We start from the raw sequence: 25,982 nt of genomic DNA on the forward strand, positions 1-25,982 counted from the left end.
TGAGTTTATATTGTTTGCCATATTTGGGAAGTTTTCAGCTATTGTTTCCTTACATACTGTTTTAGCCCTGCTCACGTTCTTTTCTGAGACTCCAGAGATGCAAATACTGGATCTCTTGTTATTCTTCCACAGGTCCCTGAGACTACTCATTTTGTTTCTTTCTGTGTATTTTCTGTGTGACCCCATGCTCTGTTATCTCCAGTTAAACTATTGAGGCTGTTTGTGCTATTCTTAGTCACCCAGTCGTGTCTGGCTCTCTGTGACCCCATGGCCTGCAGCCTGCCAGGCTCCTCTGTCCGTGGGGATTCTCCAGGCAAGAACACTGGAGTGGGTTGCCATGCCCTCCTCCAGGTCGATCCTGACCCAGGGATGGAACCAGGTCTCCCGCATTGCAGGCAGATTCTTTAACGTCTGAGCCACCAGGGAAGCCTGAGACTGTTTAGTGAGTTTTAAAATTTTGTGACTCTGTTTTTCGGTTCATTGTCTGGTTCTTTTTATAGCCCCTGTGTTGCATGTTTTTCAGTTCCCTTTGTCTCAGGAGGGCTTGTAGCCGCTCGCGGCCCCGTTTCTCCGACGGCTGTACAGTCCCCGGTCGGACAGCCCCAGCATCAGACCCACCTTGGTCTGGTGTCAGCGGGCTCTCCTTTCTCACTGGAGTCTTGATTTTCTTGGTTCTGGGTGTGATAGGCGATCTTTGACGCTTCCTGGTCATTTGGGCTGTTAGGGACTCTCGGTGCCACTGGCTCTTCTTTTATCAGGGTGGGCAGTCTGCCCGCTCAGGCTCAGCGTGCAGGTCCCGGCCGACCGCCTGGACTGTGGTCCCAGGGCCAGTGTATCTCCAGAGCCTCTGCGGTGCGCCTGGGGTTCCCACGGGCCCTGCTGCTGCTGCTCTCAGAGGCGGAGGGCGGCGCCTGGGGCTGACTGCCTGGTGCCTCTGGGCAAGGTGGGGTTCTCTCCCCGAGGGCGAGGAGTGTCCAAGCCGGGTGCGTGTTGCGGCAGGCTACCCCACACCTCTGAGAGTGTGTCCCCGGCTGCTTGTCGTCGTGGGGGCCCACCGCTGGGCTCCCCTTGTGCAGGCTGACGAGGGGGTGTCTCCGGCCTGGTGGGGAGGGAGAGGCGCTTCCAGGTTGGGTGCCTGGTGGAGGTGGGTGTTTGGGCTGCCTGTCCGTGGGGCTCCCTTCCTACCCCTTGCTGGTTCTGCCAGGATGGCCTGGCCAGTAGGTGGGACTCGCCTGCCTCCCCTGTGCCGCAGGAACGAGCCTGCTTGACTCGCCTTGTTTCCAGGCGGGGGGTCGGGAAGCCCCAGGCCTGGGCCGCCTTTGCTGGGTGGGAGGTGGTAAGTCTCGCTGTTGCTGTGCCCGTCCAGTCTGGGGTTGTTGTCCACCTTCCCAGCTCTCTGTGGGTTCTCCTGGGGGTTGTCTGCAGGCTTTTTGGTTGTGCCCAGCGGAGAGCAGCAGGGAGAGGCTGGTCCATGCCGTCTTGTCCCTGCCAGAGGGCCCCTTCTGGTCGCTTTACAAGATTCTCCTCCGTCTTGGGATTTTACCGGTATTACAGGGAAGTTCTTTGGTCTGTAGATTGCTGCTGCTTTGTTTAAATCCTGCTGGGGGAGGCATGGATTTTACAGGTGTTGGGAAACTCTCGCCCACTGCTGCTGAAGTCCTGTCTCTGCCCTTTCTTCTCTTCCCTCTCTTCTGGGTGCCGGCAGTGCTTCTCACTCGCCTTCTCCGCGGTTCTTTCTCTCCTCTGCGTATGAGGTGCTGTTCAGCCGTCCAGGGTGTCCGTTCAGTCACTGTGTATTTCTGTTCTGGAATTTCTTCTTGGTTCTTTTCCTAATCTGCCAAGTTCTTTTCTCTCTCTCTCTAAAAATAATTTCCATTTTTCTGCCAGAATTCTTAATTCTGTCCTGTTTCCTTTCCTTAAGTGTAGCCATCGGAGGTCTGGCTGATGCCTCCAGTCAGGGGTCCCCTGGGCCTGTTACTTCTTTGGCTTTCAGCAGTTTGATTAGGAAGTGTGTGGGCCTGGTTTTCTTCAAGTTGGTTCTGTTTGGGTTTGCTGGGCTTCCTGAGCCCATAAATTGGTGTCTTACCAGACGTGGGGAGGTTCCGTTCACCATTTATTCAAATGTCTTTCCTGCCCCAGGCTCCCCTCGGTTGGAGCGGTCACTGGGTCTCTGCTTTTCAGTCCGTCGTCGTTCTCTCTGCTCTGCAGATGGATTATTTCTGTGGATCTGTCTTCAGGTTCACTGATTGTTTTCTCTGTTTTGTCTGTATTTTTAAATTTAATTTAATTTTTACTTTATATAATTTTTAAAGGTTACTTTCCATTTATAGTTATCACAGAACACTGCCACATGCCCTGCGTTGCACAGGGTGTCCTTGAGCCTGCTTTGTATCCAGTGTTTTTTTGTTTGTAACCCGCTCCCCCACCTTTATGCTGCCCGCCCCCCACCCTCCCGCTGGTCGCCGTTATCTGTGAGTGTGCTTCTGCTTTGTTCATCTTTTGAATCTGTCATTGAACGTCCTGTTGATAACTAGCTTTTGCAGTTCTGAAGGTCTTTTTAAAGCTTTTTAAATGTGCCTGCACCTTTGCTCAGGGCTCTGCCGCTCTCTGTCGCTGTGCTCCGGCTTTCTCTCCTTGCGGCGAGTGCGGGCTCCTCTCGGTTGCGGTGTGGGCCCGAGCGCGTGGGCTTTGCGCTTGTGACACACGGTGCAGTGGGCCCACAGCCTGTGCTGTCGTCCTGGGCCAGGGATCCCGCTCTCATCCCCTGCGCTGGCAGGTGGATTCTTAACCACAGACCACCAGGGAAATCCTGAAGGTGGTTTTTTTTTTTTTTTTAATAAGTTTTATTTCTCTGTTAGTAACTTCTGTTCTTTCCATTTGTTTCAGGAGGGCTTCATGGAGCCTTGTTATCATAGATGCTTTGAAGTCTTTGGTGATTCTCTCATCTGGGTCATCTCAGAGTTGGTGTCTCTTTCCCCCTGAGAATCAGTCACATTTTCCTGTCTTTTTATGTTGAGTAAATATGGATTGGGTCCTGGACAGTTTGAATAGTGTGAGGCTGTTTTCTGGGTCCCGCTAAAATCCTCTGGAGGATGTTGGTGTTTCTGGGGGTTGCAGTAAACCCCATTAGGTTCCAGGACAGACGTCTGTTTGCTGTCTCTAGGCCGTGGGTTCCGAGGTCAGTTCGGTTCTCCGGGTCTGTCCTGCTCGCACTTGGCGCGGGAGGGGGCTCATCCGTGAACGAGGGTCCCCTTTGAGGCTCCCTCCTGTCCTGGGTTCTCCGCTCCTGCTGGCTTCCGCTCGGCCGACGGGACAGGGCCTCGCTCCTGAGCTGCCTGCGCCTGCAGGCAGGGAGCTGGTTCTGTCCCTGGGCCTCGCTTGGTGGGGCGGGGAGGGGCACTGGGCGCTGCCCCCGCTTTCTTTCTCTCCCGTCCGTCCGATGTCTCCAGCAAAGGGTGGGGCGCACGGGGGTCCAGAATGAGAAGACCTCTGAGTGCTTGTTGCCACGACCAGCGTGAAGAAGTGAGTGAGTTCTCAGTGGAGACTGTCAGCCACCTCCGGAGTCTCTGATGTAGCGATTCTTAGCGGAACAAATGCTGGCTGGGCATTCCGATCTGCTTGGTCTGGGGCGGGGCTGGACTCCGAGGTGTGTTTCAAAGCTCTCTGTCCTGCTGCGTCATGGGGGCCCGTAGCCTGTGTTTTCCTCCGCCTGGGTGGGCACCTCCTGGGGGTCTCGGCCCCCGCGTGCTCCAGGTCTTCACTGCCCTACCCCAGGCGAGCGGGGCAGCCTTGGTTGACGGGACAGGCAGAGCGTGGCGCACAGCACCAGGAAGGCACTTCCTTGACCGTCTTTTTAGCCTGGTTGATAATAAGGTTGATAACTGATACTTGTGTGAATTTTGTGGAGCTCCAGGCTCTGCTCTCAGCGCCGTGACTTACGCGCGTGTTGTGGTTTAATCCTCCCGACCCTGGGAGATCAGCCTTCATAGTGTCTGTGATTTGCACTCGAGGCAAGGTGAGAGGTGGTCCGTGAGAGGCGCGCCTGGTCAAGGCCAGGCCGCCGTGCTCAGGTCCTGCTTTCGGCCCACACGTGGTCCTGCTTGCACGAGGCCTTGAGCTCTGATCCTCCTCCTGCGTTGAGTGTGGCCTTGTGTTAACTACGGGCTTGTCCAAACCTTCTCATTCTCTGTGGCCTTTCCCGCGGCCACTCCGGAGTCCTGAGCCTGGATCGCTGTGGTGGGGCAGACCCAGGTCTGCCCTGGCTCCCGACATTCCTGGTGAATGAAGGCTGAGGTCCCTGCAGACGGCCGTCCCCACACCTGTGTCCCCAGCTCGGCATCCTCAGGCCGCCGTCCCACCAGCAGCTCCAGGAGGCTTGAAGTGGCTGCGAGTGGCCGGTGCGGCTGCATTTGGGGGTAACGCCCACGTGCGGGGTCTCGTGTCGCTGCAGATGACATCCCCGAGGACCTCAGGGACCCCTTCTACATCGACCAGTATGAGCAGGAGCACATCAAGCCTCCGGTCATCAAGCTCCTGCTGTCCAGCGAGCTCTACTGCCGCGTGTGCAGCCTCATCCTCAAGGGGGACCAGGTGGCCGCCCTGCAGGGGCACCAGTCCGTCATCCAGGCTCTGTCCCGGAAAGGGATTTACGTGATGGAGAGTGACGACACCCCTGTGACGGAGCCTGACCTCAGCCATGCGCCCATCAAGATGGTGAGTGGCTTGGGCCGTGGGGGGGGCGGCCGCTGTGCCCCTGAAGCGCAGTGGAGTTGCCCCGAAACTTCAGGCCTGAGACCACCTTCTTTCGGCGGGAGGTGGCTGGGCTGGAACGGGGTGGGGGCTGCTTCCCCCGGCCTGTCCCTGGGGCAGCGCTGCCCCACCCCGACCGCGGTAAACCGAGTTGCCTTTAGAGGTGGCGACATGGAGTTGCTGAGCCCGCTCTGAGAGTGTTTCACATGTATCTTCTAAGAATTTTCGTGCCAAAATAAAGAAATAGACGCCCCTCTCCTCCCCTGAGCGTCCCCCTCCCCATCCTTCTCCGCAGCCGTTCACCAGCCTGGCGTTTCCAGGCCAGGCTGCTCCAGGTCAAACCCACCTCCTGGCGCTTCCCATGTGGCTTTAGCTTAGGCCATTCTTGGGCATTCTGCATCCTCTGTTTTTTGGCCTGGCTGGGTGTGTTTTGGGTTGGGAGGATGTTCCTGGTTCCGGGAAGAAAGGGCTTCAAGGCCTGAGTTCAGCGTGCAGACCCCGAATGCCTCGGGCCGGCAGTAGTCACGCAGCCTCGGGCCTGTCTCATGCCTTCTTCCACGGCTGAGCTCTCATGGGGTCCTCGGAGGGGAGGATGAGGGGCCAAGCTGAAGTGACCCCGAGGAGGGCTCCCGTGTGGGTGTGGGGAGGATCTCCACTTGACCCTGGGCTGCGGGGCAGGGGAGGGTGACCGACTGCTGCCTCTGCCCCCAGAGCGCCCACATGGCGATGGTGGACGCCCTCATGATGGCCTACACCGTGGAGATGATCAGCATCGAGAAGGTGGTGGCCAGCGTCAAGCGCTTCTCCACCTTCAGCGCCTCCAAAGAGCTCCCATACGACCTTGAGGATGCCATGGTCTTCTGGGTCAACAAGGTGAGTGTGGGGGCCCTGCCGGAGGCGGGCGAGGCCTAAAGCTCCAGGGGTGCCCTGTGGGTGCAGGTCCCTTCTCCCCGAGAGCGTCACCTTCCTGTGTGTCCCACTGAAATGCGGCCCAGCCGGAGGCCCAGGAGACTGTCCGCTGTGGTTCAGACAGACGGGCTCCTCCTGCGTGTACAGACGGAAGGATGAGGGGGCTGCGAAGGGGCCACGTCGCGTGTTGGTCCTGCTTCATAAATTCTTGTTTTTATGTCAGGCACCCAGTGTGCATTCATGGAGATCTCAGTTTTAGAAGGCGTTTTGATTAAGAGAAAAGGGTATCTTCTTGAATGCTGTTTTCTCCTTTGTCATTTAGAAGCTCGCAGTGTGACCATCTGTATGGTCCATGTGAAGAATGTTCTTTCTCCGTGGGGTGTGATGATGGTTCCCTTGGAGCCTGGAGTTATTAAGCCCCTCCCTGCAGAGAGGTGCTGCGTGCGGGGCTCTGTGCTCAGAGAGCAGAGGGGCCGGGGCCGGGCAGCCCTCGCGGGGCTGTGCTCCACGCGGGAGCTCGTGCATTCCTCACTGCACAGCTTGCACACGCGTCCTCTGCGTGTAAGGGCTTTATCCGGGGCCAGCCAAGGAGCAGGGCAGAGCCTGGCAGGGCCTGCGTGTCTCGGGGATGACGTTCTGCCAGGACGTCTGCTGAGACGGTCAGCCTGCTCCTGGTTCCTCCCCCGTGAAGGGCCGGGCCTCGGGGGTGAGGGATGCCCGGTGAGGTGGGAGCTCTCCTCAGGCTCACTGTGGACCTCTGGGCGTGGTCGGGACTCGGTGCCTGGCCAGTGCCTGTGAGATCGTCTCGCGGCAGAAGCAGCTGCCCTTACGCACCCGCCGGCTTCGTGTGGGGGTGCAGGTGGGAAGCGCCCCACGGGAATCTGGAGGCAGAGTGGGGCCTGGCCAGGGTGCGGGACGAGGGTCCTGGTGTCTACGCTCTGCCCGTCCGTGGTGGTGTCAGTCTTTCTGTTCAGCCGTGAGTGGCTGTGTCATCTTACAGTGTTAGTTGGCATTTCCCTAACGACTAAAGGTGTTTCTGTGTATTTTGTTAGGTGTCCGTTCAGATAGTTGGCCCAGGTTTAATGAGGTGGTTTGTCTTAATGAGTTTCGAGAGTGTTTTATGTGTATAAAGATCTAGGGATCTAGCACTTTCTTCGGTGTATTTTCTTGTGTTTTTATTGTTTCAGCATCAGAATAATGGCCGGTGTCAAAAACATGAGTTGGGAAGTATTCCCTCCTTTATCTTGTGAAACAATTTTTGTATGATTAGTATTATTTTGTCATGAAGTCTTTGATGGATTCACTGCTGAACCCATCTGGGCTTGGAGTTTTCTTAGTGGGAAGATTTTTAAATTATGAATTTAACTTCTTCAGTGTACATATAAGGTATTTAGGATTTCTGTTAATTTCGTGTCAGTTTTGGCAACTTGTGACTTTCAAGGAATTTGTCAATATTCTTTAAATTTTGACTTTATCATCACGTTCATATTTCTTTGTTGTCCTTTCGTGTATGTATGATCCATAGTAATGTCCCCTCTTGTTTCCCGCTCTTAGTAATGTCTGTCTTTTTTTCTTCCCTTTGTTGGTCTAGTTTATCAATTTTATTAATGTTCTAAAAAATCTGCTTTTGATTTTTATTGATTTCTCCAGTTATTTTCTATGTAACATCTCTTCTTTTATTATTTTTGTTTATTTTGAATTTAATTTTCTCTCCTTTCTAGATAAAGTAGAAGATTAGTTCTTTTACACCATTGTTCATTATAATATAAACATTTAAAGTTAATAAGTCCTCTTTAAGTAGTACTTTAGCTGCACGGTGCACATTTTTATTACATGCTGTGGTCTTCTTCCTTCTCTTTAAGATATTTTGTTTCACTGGTGGATCCTTGTTCCATCAGTGGGTTGTCTGGAAGCTTGTAGTTTAGTTCCCATGTTTGGTGGGGTGGTTCTGGGTATTTTTCAGAGCATTGGTTTCTCGTTCCAGTGTGGTCGAGACCACGCTGTGTGACTGCAGTCCTTCGAGGCTTATTGAGGCTTGTTCTGTGTCCACTGTGTGGTCTTGCCAGGTGTTCCCCGGGCTCTCTGCTGTCCGCTCAGCGCGCCGCACGTGTCAGTTCAGGTTGCTGTGGGTGGGGTGCATCTTCGGGGGCTTCATGCCCCATCAGGCAGTGACCGGAGGAGAGAGTTGGAATCTCCAGGCATGACTCTGTTTTGCCTTTTGGTCGTGTCCGTCCTTGCTTTATGTGTTTATCACATGTTGTTACATTTGTGCACTTAGGATTTTTCTGTTCTTTTGTGGTCGCAAAGTGTCCCTTTGTCACAGGTGACGGTCCTTGCCTCCAGCCTTCTCGCGACCAGCGCATCTCTTCCCTTCCTCATATTTTATTTTTTAATTATTTATTTGTTTTTGGTTGCGCTGGGTCTTCACTGCTACGCGTGGGCTTTCCCTAGTTGAGGCGAGCGGGGGCTTCTCCTGTTGCAGACCATGGGCTCTAGGGTCCCCGGGCTTCAGTAGTTGTGACTTGAGGGCCTAGTTGCCCCTTGGCACTTGGAATCTTCCCTTACCAGAGATTGAGCCCATGTCCTCTGCATTGGCAAGCAGATTCTTCACCACTGGACCTCCAGGGATCCCCCTTCTTGTTATGTTTAATTTCTCCTTGTCTTTCTGTTTAAAGTGGGTTTCTTACGGATCTCTTCTAAGCAATTGGAGTTTTAGATGAACTGCATTTAACCCAATGCTGGAGATGTCTGGGTTTGCATTTCATCTCAGCAACTGCTGAGTCTGTGTGCCACGTGACTCCACAAGTCCGTGCGTGGTGACTCTGAAAGTCCGCATGCCACAGCTGGCGAATCCGTGTGCCCTAATGAAAGATCCCACATGACGTAACTAAGACCCCTGATGCAGGCAAATAAATAAGTATTTAAAAAGAGTTTTTTCCCTGTCCTTGATTTGATTTGCATGAGTTCACGTATCTGTGTTCTTGTTTAACAAAGAGACAGTCAGTTCTGTGGCATTTCATCTGATTGTAGCTTTGACCACGTGCCTTGTTAAGTGTTTTTCTCCATGGTATTATTTTGTAATTTGCAGTTTTGATCTTAACTTTGAGTTAATAATTCCAGAAAAAGGTATTTTTATTTCTGAGCAGCTGTAGTAAGTGCTTCCAGTGTCTGATAGTTGCTGGTGGTATCATGGTGGTCAGGGAATGTGCGGGCCCCTGTCGGGTGTCCGGGTGGGTCTCAGCCAGGCCGTGTTGTCAGCGGTGTTTGGTGATGGTGGCCGTGACCTTGTGCTGCCTGAGCCCCCAGGGTGCTCTGCAATGAGGCGGGGAGCAGCGCACGGGCACCAGGGGGCGCCAGGCCCTTCCTCCTCCTCTGTGTCAAGGGTCACGGGGTCAGAGTCAGGTCATGGCATCTGTGTTACCTGCATCTGAGAGAGTTCACACAGGCGAGGTGGGGTCTGGGTCATGAAGGAGGGACATACACCCCAGTGTTGGAAATCAAGTCTCAGTTGCCTTCCTAATGCATTTGATTTCTTCCGCTTTAGGTAAATCTTAAAATGAGAGAGATAACAGAGAAAGAAGTTAAGTTGAAACAGCAGTTACTGGAAAGTCCAGCTCATCAAAAGGTAAAGGGTAGATTTCACTTCTCTGGGATGCTCTGTTGCTGTAGCTCCCGACTGTAGAGAATCGTGTCCGTGTGGGCTCCCTGCTTGTTCTTCCGTTTCACTCGCCAGGCAGGCAGTGGGTGCCCTGGGGCCCTGCCCTGGCGGCGGGGGCTCGGCAGCCCACTGCCCTTTCTTCCAGGCAGGGGTGGCCTAGTATTGAACTTGAACTTGGGAGGTGGGGGAGCGGAGGGAGGGCGTAAGGGTCACCGAGGGTACAGGGTTACCCGAGGGGAGTCAGCACGGAGGGGACGTTCCTGGCAGCCAGAAGTCCTCTCGGGGCCCTCGTGGGCCATGCGTGCAGTGTGTTCAGGAGGGTAAAGGTCCTGTGTCCAGTGAAGCAATACACCTCCATCCTGTTTGTCCCTGTTTTGGGGGATGGGGGGGCCACGTGCGTGTGTGACTGAGTCCACGTTCCTCCGCGTGTGCACACCGTGGCTGGCCGAGCCTGCGGTCCCGGGGCTGTGGGTCGACGGAGCCTCCGCTCGCTCCCTCCTGGGCCCCGGGGATGCTGTCTGCGGGTCCCTTACCCCAGCCAGGCTGCCGTGAGCCCCCTCTCAGACAGGCGCAGGTGGCTTGCCGAGGCCCCCTCTGAGCGGGCTTGGCGCCTGTCCTCTGGGGGGCCCGGCCCGCTCGCCCCCAGAGGCTAGTGTCGCGGGGGTGCCTGTGGTCCCCTGGGTCCCCTGCTAGTGCAGGGCGTCCTGGGCCACGTGCGCTGGACACAGCTCGCCTCTCGGAGGCGGCGCACCTCCCGTGTGAACGTGGCGTGTGGAGTGTGTCTCGTCCGTCCTCAGCGGACCTGCCTGCTGACTCCTCTCCTGCCTTCCTTCCCTCGCCTCCTGAGCAGTCTCCCTCCAAGTGGTACTGGAAGTTAGTGCCCGTAAGTGGACCCTGCGCGCAGACGGCCGTCCGCTGCCATCACTTGCTTCCATTTCAAATCGCTCGTGACTGTGTCTCTGTTTGAGTGTCCTCCCTGGTGGTCTGTTACACTTCCTGCGGGCAGGGCTGGCCCGGCTCTGGGCAGGGTGGGCCGTGACGGGCCCTCTCCGCTCCAGGGAGGCCTTCGGTAGCCACCACCCAGAGCGCGGTGTGCCCACTTTCTTAGGTAAACTTAACAGACAGCTTCGTGTTTCTCCTTTGAAGAGGTAGTTCATCAGCTTTCTCTGATGAACTTCAGGGTCAGCGACAGGACCCATTCCCTTTCTTATAGATTCTAGCAGGAACGGCCCGTGGCATGATTTGCCGAGTGACCCTTGGATTTGTTCTTCCTGGTGACGTGGCCCACCAGTGACTGTTCTGGAAATGGACCCAGTTTGTTACACCGTTTCCCACGGACAAATACTTGGTGCTCCAAGTGGTGCCCTTTGAAATGAAGTTCTGCAGAACCAATCTTTTTGAAGCTTCCTTATTTTTGCCTGTCCCTTTAGTTTAATTGTTTGGATCAATGGTCCTTAGGATTCGACTATAAAGGAGATACGATAGATATAAACTGTCAGTGGGATCTGCATGAACAGTGACAGAGTCCACTTTGTGGCTGATGGATGATTTTGCTTCTTTGAAATGTAATCATCACAAAGAGGGGAAAGGCCAATTTTTTTTTTTCGAGTGTTTACTTATCTCTTAACTTGCTGAAAATCAAAGGCCAGAGAGCGACCTGTGAAAGCAGGTCCGAGGCGTAGTGAGGACAGTCAGGCGTGGAGGTCCTCCAGAAGGAGGGTGTCAGACGAGGGCCTCACTGGGAGATGTGGCCGGGAGCAGAGCCCTCGGGGTCTCCTCCCAGGGGGTCGGTCCCCTCGGCTGCCTGAGCGAGTGGGCCCGGGGCTGGGAGTAGGGCCCCCTCGAAGGGCAGTGGACCCCCTCGAGGGGCGGTGCCGGCTCCCGGACCCGAGGGGTCAGCGCTTTCCCAACGCAGACGCGCACCATCCGTCCTCGGCGAGAAACCATCCGCTTTCCTGCATGCTGTGCTGTGCCGTGTGCTGTGTGTCTGTGTGTGTGTGCGTGCGCGTGAGGCTGGTCGGGCGCATGCCTCGGGCTGCACGCGGGAGCCCCTGGGCCTGGCCCTGGGGGGGAGCCTGCACCAGGCCGAGAAACAAGTTAAAAGTCCCCGTGGAGACTGGTGGGAGTGGTGCGCATCGCACGGGCCCAGGTGGGGCGTGATCTGGGCACTCGCCGCCGCTGACCGCCCGGTGCTGGCACTCCGGGGTTGCTGCCGGGGGCGTTTCCTTTGGGTTGTTGACTCTCCCATGTGGCTCCTGGAAGTCAGCACGGGCCTTGTTCCTCGAGCCGGCACTGTGCTCTCCTACCCTGGGGAAAGCGTGGCCGCAAAAATGCCAGGCTTACCTGCACCGCAGGACGTGGTCACCCGGCGGCCTGTGTGTCCATGCTCTGAGCGAGGCCCAGGTACAGGGCGGCCCCTGCGGGCGGGGGAGGCTCCGCACTGAGCACTTGTTTCCTGTCCATAAACAGCGGCACAGAAACCTTGGAAGAAATGCCTTTTTTTATAGCACTTCACGTGCCTTCAGATTCCCCGTGTGCCCGTGCACTTACTTGAGGGGCTGGAGAATGGATCAGACGACTTTTTGTCCAAGCTGGTTTTGGAAGTTTCCCAAACTCCGTGTGAATGCTGCCTTGTGTTTTTCATAATGCCGAGGTGTGTGCTGCTGGTTCTGAGAAAGACCAGTAACGCGGGTCTTCCCGGCGTAGGGCGTTCACCACATAACTTGTTTCTCATCCGTGGACCGTGTGCAGCCCCTGGCAACGTAGACATGTGTCTTGCCTCCTTCCCCGGGGTGCCTGGCCCTCAGAGTGAGACGGCCCTGGTGTCCTGAGCAGCTCACCGCGGTCGCCCGCTGTGACCAGGAAGCGCAGTTCCCTGGGTCTGGACGCATGTTCCAGGCAGAGGGTGTAACCCAGGCCGCGAGGCTTTCCCGCGTGGCTGCTGTTGTTCTGGCCGTGGTCCGGCCAGCTGCCGTGGATGCTGGCTGAGCGCCGGCGCCGCGCGGTGACCGGGTCCTCTCTCTCCCGCAGGTGCGCTACCGCCGAGAGCACCTGTCCGCACGGCAGCCGCCCCACTTCCCGCTGCTGGAGGACCTGATGCGGGACGGCAGCCATGGGGCGGCGCTCCTGGCCGTGGTCCACTACTACTGCCCAGAGCAGATGAAGCTGGACGGTGAGTGTGGCCTGTGCCTCTCGAGGGACCTGGGGGCTGGAGGGCGTGCAGATCGCCGGTGTAGACGATGAAGCAGGCGGGGGTAACCCTGAGTCCTTGACGCCCGCTGGGGCAGCGCATGGACGCGTAGATCTGGCAACAGCATGCCTGGGCTTGGCCTGTGTTGTACCTGGTTGGCGGGGGGTGGGACATATATGGTAGCGTGTTCCCTATCAGTGACCGGACTGACGTCTCGGGACGGCTAAGAGCCGATCAGCCCCACTCCAGTCGAGGTAAAGTGTCCTGAATGTGGTTTGGGAAAACAAGTGCAGAATCCAGCTTGTGGACACACCGGCGGGGGGGACACCTGCAGGCCTGCTGTCGGCGGTGTCACCGGGCCGTGGGGAGCAGCGTAAGTGGTACCCTGAGCGGCGCCGGCAGGAACGGGATGCTGATGTGGGTTTGCCTTGAGCCCTCCTCTCTGATGTGGGGTGGGGCGGGGGCATGAGTTCCACAGATGCCCTGACCGCTGGCTGCACAGGGCGTGTCTGCCAGGCTTGTGGCTGGCAAAGGGCTGACCGTGGTCCCGCCCCGATCCAGGTGCAGACGTGCTGGGCTTGGTAGTTTCTAAAACACACAGGTGACTTTGAAAGAGAGGGGGAGTCTCAGGTTCTGGGAGGGATATCCGTCTTTAGTGAAAATCTCGGAATTGGCACCTGATTGCCCTGGGCCTATAGGCCTCTGTGCTTGTGTGGCCTAGGCCGCCTGCCATGGGAGCTGTGACCAGCGCCCTGGGAGGACTCGGGGGCACCCCCTGCCAGCGGGACAAAACCAGGAGGCCCGTCGGATGCCCAGGCCCGGGACTGAGGGGGCTCTTTCAGGGGGAAGTGGGCCACCAGGCTGCATCCTGGGTGGGGAGGAGGCAGGTGTGCGGTGAGTTTACGTGAGATGGAGTCAGGACTCAGGAGACTGTGGGTCTCACTTGAGTGCTGCAGTGTGGGAGTGTGGCCACCGCCGGACCCCCGCCCCTGCCCCCGCAGGAAGGCTGCAGGCTGGCGGGCACAGCAGACAGACTTGTGCAGATGGACATCTGATGGAGCGCACAGTGTCCACCGTGAAGACTTCGGGGGAGAGACGGGAGTGGCACGCTCGTGTGCGCGGGGGTCTCCCTGACCCTCGGCACCTCCTGCGGCTGCCTCGTAGTTCTGCCTCACTGGTTCAGTAGTTCTGACTTTGGTTTTGTCCAGCCTGCTTCTCACCTCTCCACTGGGCTCTGGAGACACAAAGAGGTACTAGGAACAGAGAGTCTGTGGTGCGGATGAATCAAGCCCGTAGGAGGAGAGAGTCGAGGCTCACTGCGTCTGTAGCAGAACTTAAGAGTGGGGTTTTAAAAGCGACACAGGGTGAGATGACCGGAGGCACGCTTGTGACCTAACTTGTAAGACCGACTGATGACACAGATGGGGCCAGGAAGGCTGGAGGGGACTCGGGCACACGGGCGCAGGCCCGGCCCAGGGCACCAGGGAACCTGCCCTCTTAGATGAGAATGGAATAAGGCGTTTACAAGGATGGGCTTGATTAAGGCCACGGGAGAAACCACGACAGATTTTGTCACAACACGGTAAAACGGGAAATCAGAAACGTGCAGTGTCTTTCTCCAGACTGGAAATCTTGAATGTGTGGAAACCAAAGAACTTACTCTAAAACATTTCATGATCTAACTTGGAGTCACAGCAGGATTTCCTAGTGGGGGCTCACCAAGGGCAGGTGTCTTTATCCGTTCAGCTCACTAACGCACCCCGAGGGTGTCTGGGACAAACTGGTGTTTGGTAGGTGTTTGTGGAATAAATGAGTGACATGCGTGCCTGAATGCACGGGCCGCAGCTCCGATGGCTTAAAGGGAGACTTGGTGCCTCAGCTCCAGTCCTTTGGCCACCTGATGTGAAGAGCCGACTCGTTGGAAAAGACCCTGATGCTGGGAAAGATCAAGGGCAGGACGAGAAGGGGACGACAGAGGATGAGGTGGTTGGATGGCATCAGTGACTCGATGGACATGAGTCTGAGTGAACTCTGGGAGCTGGTGATGGACAGGGAGGCCTGGCATGCTGCGGTCCGTGGGGTCACAGAGTCGGACACAACTGAGCGACTGAGCTGTCGCCTCAGCGCATGTCCTGCAGAGCAAGGAGTTTAAAAGTCAGTATGCCAGGGTGATCTCAGTGCATTTGATAATAATAGAGAAATAAACCCAAAACAGCTGAAGGAAGGAGAATGAAGAGTAGTAGCCTTCTGTCTCTGCTGGTCAGGAATCATCCGAGCGCGAGGAGGAGCCAGGCTGAGCTGCAGGTTCCGCCCTGGGGGACGTGCCCCCTGGTGTGGGAGGCCGAGCGAGAGCCCGGGGAGCCCCCGGAACCGACGCCCCGAGCACCAGGGGCAGGGTGTGAGAGGAGGGGTCTGGCCTTCCCTCCCAGTGGGAGTCGGGGCCCGGGGTCGCCAGCCGTGCTGCCTGGGGTGCTGTGTCCGGGACACACCACCGTCCCTGGGTGCCGGCCTTTCTCCTTTGACGCCGCTGCTCTTTGCTTTACGACTGACGGCTGACTGGGCTGCATGGACATCGGTCTCCTGGTCACGCTTTTAACCCCAGCGCGGTCGTCGGTTGGGAATTTCTGGCGAGCCGGCGTTGCAGTGCTGGGGGCCGGTCTCCTGTGTCGGGAGGGCTTCGTGGATTCTTGCTTCATTTGGCACACTGACCCATTCAGTGTTCTGTCGCTTTGATTGTCCCAGACTTCTCTGTTTCCCTTTGCCTCAGCTGAGCACGGGGAGCTGGGCAGAGGGGCGCAGGCCGATGCTCTGTGGGAAGCTGGCGCCTGGTGTGGCCCACAGCCTGTCGGGTGGGGGGACGGCCAGCACAGACTGGGGACGCGCCCCCTGTGAGGCACCGGTGAATGCAGTCAGACCCCACCCCACATGTGCCAGACACCATGCCTTGGACGGGAGACACAAGGGTAGAAAAGCAAAATTGAAAAACTTGGGGGAAAAAAATAGGAAAATGTTGTTATGACATTGGTACTGGGATGGATTATTTAAATTACAGAATATTACAAGTAATAGAAAAGATTCCTACATTTAACTGTGTAAAATTTACTGTGGTGACAGAGGAACATCATAAAACTGAGTGATTAAAATATGCCCCCCAAAAAATGTTTGAAATAAATATAAATTGACAAGGGGTTGCCACACTGTTGTTTTTTAACTAGCATACACAAAGAATTCTGACAAATCAGTAGGATTTGAAGAACCCGAGGGGAAGTAAGAGCAGGCTTTCTGAAGAAGAGGTGGTCCAGGCGAGCACACGGCCCAGTGCAGGGAGGGGCCAGAAGCCGCGGGCAGGCTGGGGTGTGGACAGGCCAGGGCCAGGTGTGAGCAGCGTAGCTTGTGACCCCTTCTGGAAGGGTTCCCGGTGAAGAAAGCATGCAAGTTTTGGTTTTTCATAATAGCGGAAATTGTGGAATCCTAAGTGAATGTGAAGGTTGCTCTCTCGTGTCCGACTCTTTGCGACCCCACGAACTATACACAGTCCGTGGAATTCTCCAGGCCAGAATACTGGAGTGGGTAGCCTTTCCCTTCTCCAGGGGATCTTCCCAACCCAGGGATCGAACCCAGGTCTCCCGTGTTGCAGGTGGACTCTTTACCAGCTGAGCCACCAGGGAAACCCTGAATCCTGTATAGCCATTGGGAAATTGTAGAAACTTCTTAAAGAGATGGGAATACCATTGTGGGAAAAGACCCTGATACTAGGAAAGATTGAAGACAAAAGAAGAAGGCGGTGGTAGAGGATGAGATGGTTAGATGGCATCACCGACTTACTGGACATGAGTTTGCACAAACTTCAGGAGGCGGTGGAGAACAGAGGAGCCTGGCGGGCTACAGTCCATGGGGTTGAAAAGAGCTGGACAGGACTTAGTGGCTGAACAACAAGTACAGCTATTGAATGACAAAATCTGCTCACATCAGCATAGAACTTCTGAGACATGATTCTGGGTCTGGGGGAAGTAACAGGCTGCTGCCTGCTAGGCATGGCTTGTCGTCGTGACTGCTGTCTGTCTGCAGTCAGCCAGGCCGCAGTGCGCCGTGTCCATGATTCACGGGGCAGGCCTCACGTGACGCAGACGCTGCACGCGACAGGTCCCAGGCCTTAGAGGGTGCTGCCTCGGGGAAAGGTGGGTCAGCACTGGGTGCTTACCGAGAGAAAGTAAGATCTGAATAAGAGAAGGGACAACGTTAGCATTTATTCACTTGGTGGAGGGTAGCTGGGAGTCTGATATTTATATCTGTAATGTTTCACAACCTGAATTTTAGAGTAAAAGGAACATTTCTTAGCAATATAATTGTGCACGCTACTCAACTTAATGAAAGTTTCCTCTTGAGAATTCACAGTGCTAGGGCATCACCACGTAGGACAGAGTTCGAACATAAATTCCATCTGTGCATGAGATTTTACTGCATCTTTGGAAATGACTTCTTAGGAGTAAAGTTATTTTAAAGTGAGTTTCTCAATCCTGTTTGTGTATTTGCTTACAGGCCGAGTAAAGTCATCAGTACCGCCACCTCTAGTTTAGCCTTGGGTGGTATCTGGGTGTTCTGGTTGCTCCCGAGGGTGGGCCCACGTCCCTCAGGGGCCTGTTCAGTGGCCCAGCGTGGGTGTCTGTGCTGGAATTTTCTGGCTGAGGGTCTGGCATCCTGCAGAACAGCATGAAATGCTGCTCCGGGTGCAGCCAGCCAGCAGAGGGAGACCGTGCTCCGCGGGGCTCCTGGCTTCTGTGATTAGCAGTGTCCCGTACATCTCCGAGGGACAAGCCTGACGTTTCCTGTTTTGTGCTCCCCTCTCCCACCCATGGAGATAGTGTCACTGGAAGGACTTGGGGGAGAAGCTTGGTCAAATGTGCACAGGTCTTTATAAACTGAAAGGTCATTGTCACAGTTCATGCTGGAAACCCTGTGTTAAGAGTTCAAGTCATTTCTGTATACTTTTTAGATATTAACAGTTAAATTCCGGTCCTGGAGATTTTTCCTATCTTTTTCTAGGTGTTTTCTTTCTATATTTAGCATTACTTTTATAACCACTTGTGATGTTTAATAATGCTTTTTACATTTTTAAATGTCACCTCTATCTTCATTTAAAATTTTTTTCAATTGAAAATTGTGTCTACATATGCACACAGATCTGTGTGCATGCACATCATAAAACAGCATATCTTTATAATAAATTGTAGTTTCCTTTTTATCTGTTAGATATATGCTTGAAGGAGGTGACGTCGATGGCTGACAGTTTGTATAACATTCGGCTTCTGAGAGAATTCTCCAATGAATATCTTAACAAATGCTTTTATCTCACCCTAGAAGACATGCTGTATGCGCCTTTAGTGTTGAAGGTAATAATCAGTTATCAAAAGCACGTTTTTAAAACCATGTGGAAATAAGCTACTTACTGTGTCCTTGATTTCTTTTGTTTTTTCTTGTAGCCAAATGTTATGGTGTTTATTGCTGAGCTATTCTGGTGGTTTGAGAACGTCAAACCAGATTTTGTTCAGCCCAGGGATGTTCAGGAACTGAAGGATGGTGAGTGGCAAACTTCCGTAAATAAGAGTGCTGAGGTGTGCTTACCGGCTCCTGCCTTTATGCAGCAGTGGGGTCTAATCAGGGCTTTCTCTAGGGAGTACCAGGGAGCTTAATAGACTGAGCAGTCTGCTTCCAAAGTCGAGGTCTGGCCACCAGGACTGTCACTGTTGGACCAGTGTTCTGGGAGCAATTTCAGGCTGGGCCTGACCTCCACCCTGAGCCCATGGGGGCTTGAGCTGCAGTGACCACTGAGGCGCTCAGTCACAGGCTGAGCCCAGCTGACCAGCTGCCTTCTGAGGGTTTGGCCGCTGATTGGCTCTGTCCACGGGCCCAGGGAGGAGGCTGCGTGTTAGGGGTCCGTGCGCCCTCCCACGCCAGTGCTTGCTGGCCTAGTCTGGCTTGGGTCTTTTGACTTTAGTACTTATTTTGGTAAAATATTTGTTTTATTCATTACAGAATATGCATAATGACCTTGAAACCAGTTTTTTGGGTTTTGTTTTTTTTTTTTTTTGAGAAGTCTGGTTTCATGTAAAAGTTTTGTTTTTAGTACTTATAAAAATGGACTTTTTTTAAAAAACATTCTTCTCGCTAGTGTTGTAAATAGCGGTAAATAATAAGACTATTCCTATAAAATTGTTTCTGCAGCTAAATCAGTGTCGCACCCCAAAAGCAGCCGGCCCCCAGTTCCCATCTCCAACGCCACCAAGCGCAGCTTCCTGGGCGGCCCCGCGGCGGCGAGCCCGGCCGACCCGCAGCCCCCCGCCCCGCCGCACCACCTGCAGCTTGGGGAGCCCGAGGCCCTGTAAGTCCGCCGCGCCGCCCACTCCTGCCCATCTGCTGTTCCCACTGGGGTCACCTTTCTCAGGGCGATGGGAAGCTGCAGGGAGTCAGTAGTGAGGACCTGCTCTGTGGGTGCTGCGCCCCGCCCAGGTGAGCAGGGTAGCTGCAGAGCGAACTTGAATTTGCTGTGGAAACTTGAAGCCTCTTGTCTTACAGGCCATGACCAGAGGTCAGTGTGTCTCCGAGCTGCAGTCCAGATATTTATCCAAGTTTGACTTCTTGATGTTTTTGGTACTTTTGGGGTTCATTTTTACAGTGATTAATTTTCCCAGGGAGTCGGTGAATCTTTTGCAGCTCGGTGTGAATTCATGCTGGTCTGTTTTCGAACTTGAAGATCGGCAGCTGGTGATTTTTCTCTCCCATCCGCTCTGTTTAGGGGGAAGGGAGCCTCTGCTTTTAGCCCATCACACCCTTTACTGCCGCTGAGACAGAAGCAGCAGAAGACGGTGCAGGGAGAGGATCCCCCAGGTAAGAAGCGCCGGCCCCGCCCCTGCCGCCCCACCCCTGCCGCCCCCATCCCTCCCCATGGGGGTCATTAAACCATGGTTTCAAAGTAAGCTGATTCAGCATGATGTAGTGCTGTTGGTTAAGACTGGCAGAATGCTGGTTGCTTTTTATTGGTGTACCTTACAATTTATAGTCTTTACAGTGACCATATTAAAGCTAACGAATTACATAAAGCATGGCATCACATCGTGTCAGAAACTTACACTTTGACATTCACTGGTTCTTTTAACTGACATTGACATCATTTATTGATAAAGTGAAAGTGAAAATCACTTAGTCTTGTCCAACTCTTTGCGACCCCATGGGCTATGTATAGTCTATGGAATTCTCCAGGCAGAATACTGGAGTGGGTAACCGTTCCCTTCTCCAGGGGATCTTCCCAACCCAGGGATCAAACCCAGATCTCCCGCATTGCAGTTGGATTCTTTACCAGCTGAGCCACCAGGGAAGCCCAAGAATACTGGAGTGGGTAGCCTATCTCTTCTCCAGCAGATCTTCCCAACCCAGGAATTGAACTGGGGTCTCCTGTATTGCAGGCAGATTCTTTCCCAGCTGAGCCACCAGGGAAGCCCATTATTTATTGATATTGCCATGTAATTGACATTGTCATGATTTCGTGACCCAGACTGAGTTATACATTACCTATTATTGAAACTGTGGAAAATTGTATTGGGATTATTTGCTTTCCTAAGCAGTTTTGGTGTGCTGAGTTATAATGCATTTCCTTGAAAAGTGGTTATTATAATGAAGGAATTTCAAGTGATATAAAACTGGTTACTTAAAACTGAGCTCATCACTGTTTTCTCCAAACCACAGACCAGCGACACCGATCTAACTCCTTAACCCGAGCCGACAGTCAGCCCCGAGGAGCAGCCATAGCATGGACAGAGAAAAAGAACAGGTGACCTGTCCATGTTTCAAACACGTTTCTGTGGGAAATGTTGGTTAGTCTAACAGAACGGTGCCCCAGGTGTGGTCCAGGGACCTCAGAATATGTCTGTAGCGATGCTGCTGCTTCCCCCGTTCAGAGGCCCTGGGCATTGTGGGGTCACAGCAGCTTGACTCGGTCAGATCTGAGAATCCAGCCAGGGACGCAACTGAGGCCGCTCCTTACACTCTGCCCTGGCTTGCTTTAGAAAACATGGCCACAGCTCATGTAATGAATTTCTTACTGGCATTTTTAATCATTTTCAAAACGTCTCAGCGCAGATTCCTGGGGTGATACCTATGGACTCGTATTGACGAATCTGTGAGAGCTTGTTGGGATGCTCAGCATGGTTATAGTGGGCTGGGCCAGAGTGTCTGAGGGTTGCTGAGCTGAAAGACCCCTGGTTTTCCTCTGCCCAGGAGAGAGTTGTTTCCGCGTCCTGTGTGTAAAAGTAGGATTCTCTCGTGACTCGTGTTCTCGTCACTCATGAGCCTCTCGCAGAGCTGAGACATGTCCGATGGCCTCTCTCCCCACGTTGCAGGCCTGCGTCTCAGCCAGCGCCCTTCGCCCTCCACCACACCGCGAGCTGTGACATGGACCCCGGCGGTGGTGATAGCGTCAGCCTGGCCCGCTCCATCAGCAAGGACAGCCTGGCCTCCAGCGTCATTCACCTGACACCACAAAACCAGCCCCAGCCTGCAGCCCTCAGGACCGACGGGAGGAGCCTCCTGAGCAACGTTGACATCGAAGACGAAGACGAGGAGCTCCTGGCCATCGTGAGGACGGACATGGCTCGCCAGGGCGGTGACCCTGGCCTGATGGCCAGTGCCAGGTCTCCCCAGAGGCTAGCGGACACCTTCGAAAGTAAGCCCGACAGCTTCTTCCTGGAGCCGTTGATGCCGGCTGTGCTCAGGCCAGCCAAGGAGAAGCAGGTGGTCACCAAGGAGGACGAATGTGGAGAGGGGCGGCCCCGGGCCTTCACGTCCAGGAGGTCTGGTGATGGCCACCAGCCTCTGGGGCGGAAGAAGGTGCCCAGCAGTCATGTCGCTCGGGACTTGAACAGGACTTTCACCCCCATCGCCTGTTCAGAGATTTCTGCAGGCTTTGACGCAGTGCCCGCTGAGGTGGGGCCCCAGGTGGCGGGGGACACGCATGGCGGGCCTCTGGCTGGCAGCGGTTTTGACCCGTCGTCTCAGGGACAGTCCACCGACGGCTTCTTCCTTCACGTAGGCAGAGCCGACAAGGACGCGGAGGGCAGGCTCTACATGAGCTGCGCACGGAGCCCCGGCGCCCTCGGCCCAGACACCTGGGCCGTCTTGCGGCAGGACTCTGACTCGGACGTTGCAGACCTGGACGAGGCCGAGCAGGACTTTGCCGGCGAGGACCACCCCGCGGTGAGGGCCGGGTACGGCGGGGAGGAGGAGTCCGCGAAGCTGCAGGAGGACCTGAAGGTGAAGGAGCATGAGGACAAGGATGACACCAGCGGCCGCTCCAGCCCGTGCCTGAGCACTGTCTCCCAGATCAGCAGCGTGTCCATGGCCAGCGGTAGCGTGAAGATGACCAGCTTTGCTGAGAGGAAGCTCCAGCGGCTCAACAGCTGTGAGACCAAGTCGAGCACGAGCAGCTCCCAGAAGACCACGCCCGACGCCTCGGAGAGCTGCCCGGCCCCACTGACCACGTGGAAACAGAGGCGGGAGCAGAGCCCGAGCCGGCCGGGGGCGGACCGCGCCAGCCTGCTGGCCTCCGAGCTGGTGCAGCTGCACATGCAGCTGGAGGAGAAGCGCAGGGCCATCGAGGCGCAGAAGAAGAAGGTGGAGGCGCTGTCGGCGCGACAGCGGCTGCAGCTGGGCAAGGCGGCGTTCCTGCATGTGGTCAAGAAGGGCCGGGCCGACACCGCCCCGCAGCCGCTGAAAGCGGGGCCCCTCGCAGGGGAGCATGCCCAGCACAACGGGGATGACTTCCTCGGCAAGGAGGAGGGCCGGGGAGCACTGCTGGGGTCTCCGGACGTGGACGGGGAGGGCCTGGCCCTCGTCCAGCCACATAAAGCCCGGGACCCCACCGGCCTCCCCGAGCTAGAGCGTGGCAAAGCGCTGTCGGCGGTGCTCCTGGAGGACACTGAGAGCGTGGACGTGGGCGACTGCGACCTGTCCATCGAGAAGCTGAACGAGACCATCAGCACGCTGCAGCAGGCCATCCTCAGGATCTCCCAGCAGCAGGAGCAGCTGCTGCTCAAGTCTCCCACCGTGCCCTCACCCGGGTCCCGCAACGGCTCCCAGGACCCCAAGGCCAAGGCAGCTATCCACTTTGGCGAGCCGCCCTCTCCAACGGCCCTGACCGGTCACCGCAAGCCCCCTCGCCTCGGTCAGGGCCGGAACGCCCGGTCGGGGAGACCGGCTGAGCTGAAGGTGCCGAAGGAGCGGCAGCAGGGTTCCTCCCGGAGCAAGACTCCCACCCCTGGCCTCGAGACCACCCCACACCTGCGGTCCTTCCCGCCCCGGACACCCCCCGAGCCGGGCTGGGACGGACTCGGTGAGCCCGGGAGCGAGGCTGCGGAGAAGTGTGTCTTCGACAGCTACCGACTGCACGACGAGAGCAACCAGCGGATGCTCGCCCTGTCGTCCTCCCGAGACACCAACATCCTTTCCGAGCAGGGGGGCTTCAGGGAGGGCCTGGAAGGCAGCGCAAAGGAGGCGGCGCTCACCACCCTGACCGTGCCCGGGAAGGAGAACGTGCCGCTGGATGAGCCCCCGCGCAGCAAGGCCAGCCTCATTGAGGTGGACCTCTCCGACCTGAAGGCCCCCGACGAGGACGGGGAGACGGAAGGCCAGGACAGCTCTGTGGACCTCGGCAGCGAGGGGGACCAGAAGCCTGGGGTCGGCTTCTTCTTCAAGGTAAAGGTTGGCAGTAGCCACGCCCCGCAGTGGGCGGGCCATCACCCACCTGGTCTTGCGGAGCTGCTGCTGCAGAGGCTACAGTTGTTGGGGGGGGGGGGGGGCGTGGAACGCGTGCGGCCTCCTGGCTGCCCAGCGCTCCCAGAGCAGCTGGCCATGCGCCAGCAGAGCTGCTTCTCAGGCCCCGAAACAGGAATTGTGTGTGGTTTTCATGTGTCTCGAGGTGTTTTTCTCATGATGGTTTTCGAACCATGTAAGAAGGAAAAGCGCTCTTAGTTCGAAGGCTCCGCAGAGCAGGTGGTATTTGGCCTTTGGGCTGAGGTTGGCTTCTCCCTATTGCAGTCTGGGCAGGTGAAGCTTCAGGAAACAGTTTGGAGCTTTTTCTTCAGGAGGAGAGGGCAGTGAGCTGTGAGACTTCTCTCTGTCTTGAGAGCATCTCCTTCTGTCCTGGCCCCCGGGGGCGGCTGACACCCATGGAGTGGTGAGGGCCGTCCTGTCAGGAGATGCCGGCCCCTGCTTGGCGTTCGTGCGCTTCAGTTGTAAACACACTTTAGCTCCTGTTGTGGAAACGTGTGTGTGGTTTTTCAGGCAAACAGTCTGTGTTGGTACACTGAATGCTTTTTGAACGGCACGGCTTGTTTCCCGGTTGTATTTTAACGTGTCTAAAGGTGTGCTCCTTCTTCACTTAAAAAGAGTAAGGGAGCGTCTGGACTGTACATTTCCTGTTCTCAGTGCGTTAAGCGCGGGGCCAGGGTTGACGGTGCCGGGGGTCCCCTGAGGGTCGGTCCCAGCTGCTCATAGGTGACTGCAGGCGTACCGTCTGTAGGTTCAGGGCGGGGCCGGGGCGTGACTGTGCCGGGGGTCCCGCGAGGGTCCGTCTGGCTGCTTATAGGTGACGTCTGCTTTGCAGGACGAGCAGAAGGCGGATGATGAGCTCGCCAAGAAGCGGGCGGCCTTCCTCCTGAAGCAGCAGCGCAAGGCCGAGGAGGCCCGCGTGCGGAGGCAGCAGCTGGAGGCAGAGGTTGAGCTCAAGAGAGACGAGGCGCGGTAGGTGACCGAGATGTCTGCCCGCCGGGTCTGTCACGAACCCCGACCCCCGCTCCCAATGCTGGGCGCTGGCGTGAGCAGGATGCCCCGGCTGGTCCTTCCCGCAGGCGTAAAGCAGAGGAAGACCGAATCCGCAAGGAGGAGGAGAAGGCGCGGCGGGAGCTGATCAAGCAGGAGTACCTGCGGCGGAAGCAGCAGCAGATCCTGGAGGAGCAGGGCCTGGGCAAGCCCAAGGCCAGGCCCAGGAAGCCGCGGCCCAAGTCTGTCCACCGGGAGGAGCCGGGCAGCGACCCGGGTCCTAAGAGCGCCTCTCCCCGTAAGAAGGGCTGGGGGTGGCGTGCGGGCCCTGCCCCCTCCGCTCCCCGCCGCCCCTCCGGCTGTCAGCTCCCACTTCCGTTCTCCGAAGTTGGGGCTGAGCGCTGGCGTCCCCAGGTGCTGAGAGGTGGCGGGCCGGCCCTTCCCACCCCCGCACAGACGGCTGGTGTGGGGGACACGTGTCTCACGAAAGCGCGTCTCGTCTTCTCTCTGGCAGCTGATAACCTGAGCCGGGCCCAGTCGGGCTCCAGCCTGTCCTTGGCCTCTGCAGTGACCACAGAGCCTGAGAGCGTGCATTCGGGGGGCACGCCTTCACAGCGGTGAGCAGGCGGGGTGCCACGGGGGTTGCTGTGTGGTGTGGGCGGCGGGCCGTCCGGCTGGCCCTGGGGCAGCTCAGAGCCGTGGCAGTGCCGTCACAGGCGCTAATCCCTGCCGCCCAGGCTCACCCGCTGCTGAGACGGTCCTGTGTTTGTCTTTCTGTGTCCCCGTGTTTTCCCAGCCCTGGACGCGTGTTCGTTTCTGACCTTCTAAGAGTGGGTTGACGGTACCCTCTTTATCCTTAAACCCTTGAGAGCGCGTGTCCTCTGAGCAGGGGTGTTGCCTCTCACCACCACTGTCACAGATCCGCACTGCCGTTGGGTCCGCAGCCCACGCTCACCATGGCTGGTCACCAGTGTCCTTCCGTGAGCCCCGGCCAGTGCGGGACGCGGTCTTGCTGAGTCCATGTGCCCACTCCCCCGGGATGGGCCCTCGCCCTCCTGTGTCTTCCCGGGGCTGGATGCTCTGCCCAGAACGGGCCAGGTGCTTTGCTGCCCGCCCCTCAGCAGGGTTCCCCCGATCTGGGCCAGTCAGTGTGTTTTTGGCAGGAGCGCCCCGGAGAGGGGCTTGTGTGCTTTTCAGGGCAGCCTGTCGTGTGTGTCGCCTTGACGTGGGTTAAGGTGTTATTCCTGCGGGCACTGGTGTTTCCCTTTGGGATTAAGGAGTGAATCAGGAGGAGGTGGTGCTGGGGAGCCTGTCGATGGCTCTGACCGCCCACAGGCCTCAGCAGCCCCCGCGGATCTCTGTCCACGCTGCCTCCACACTGGCCTCCTGGCAGGCAGGTCTGCAGCTGTCCTGCCTTGCCACACCTCCGGGGGCATCTCGACACCTCCCAGGGACCCTGGCCTCCGGTTAGAACTTTGCTCAGGCGGTCAGTTACCAGGGCTGGATTCAGGTTTTGCCCACACCTGCTTCCTTGCACGAGTGTGTCCTGCTCGGTGGAGGTGGCCTGAGGGCTGTGGCTGAGGCCGCCAGGGAGCGGAGAGGCCTGAGATCCCCTGGGACGTGGACTCAGCCCGCCAGGCCCTTCCTCCCCCAGGTCCATCCCTTGCT

At 56.4% G+C, this 25,982-nt stretch overlaps 1 protein-coding gene across 4 annotated transcripts in view; it reads left to right on the forward strand.

The window, feature by feature from the left end:
- CAMSAP1 (calmodulin regulated spectrin associated protein 1) overlaps positions 1-25,982 on the forward strand; it is a 42,081-nt gene that overhangs the window by 10,668 nt on the left and 5,431 nt on the right. For 2 of the 4 annotated variants that reach the window (XM_043916484.1, XM_043916485.1), the window contains exons 3-16: positions 4,451-4,713; positions 5,461-5,622; positions 9,203-9,283; positions 10,167-10,199; positions 12,347-12,488; positions 17,757-17,896; positions 17,987-18,083; positions 18,729-18,885; positions 19,300-19,391; positions 20,247-20,331; positions 20,900-23,249; positions 24,160-24,296; positions 24,404-24,612; positions 24,829-24,931. In XM_043916484.1, the coding sequence (XP_043772419.1) occupies positions 4,451-4,713; positions 5,461-5,622; positions 9,203-9,283; positions 10,167-10,199; positions 12,347-12,488; positions 17,757-17,896; positions 17,987-18,083; positions 18,729-18,885; positions 19,300-19,391; positions 20,247-20,331; positions 20,900-23,249; positions 24,160-24,296; positions 24,404-24,612; positions 24,829-24,931 (4,051 nt within the window). The remainder of the gene's footprint in view (positions 1-4,450; positions 4,714-5,460; positions 5,623-9,202; positions 9,284-10,166; positions 10,200-12,346; positions 12,489-17,756; positions 17,897-17,986; positions 18,084-18,728; positions 18,886-19,299; positions 19,392-20,246; positions 20,332-20,899; positions 23,250-24,159; positions 24,297-24,403; positions 24,613-24,828; positions 24,932-25,982) is intronic. The other 2 variants (XM_043916486.1, XM_043916487.1) reach the window with 1 other exon arrangement.

Source organism: Cervus elaphus, chromosome 11 (genome assembly GCF_910594005.1).
Source record: "Cervus elaphus chromosome 11, mCerEla1.1, whole genome shotgun sequence".
Classification (NCBI taxonomy): domain Eukaryota; kingdom Metazoa; phylum Chordata; class Mammalia; order Artiodactyla; family Cervidae; genus Cervus; species Cervus elaphus.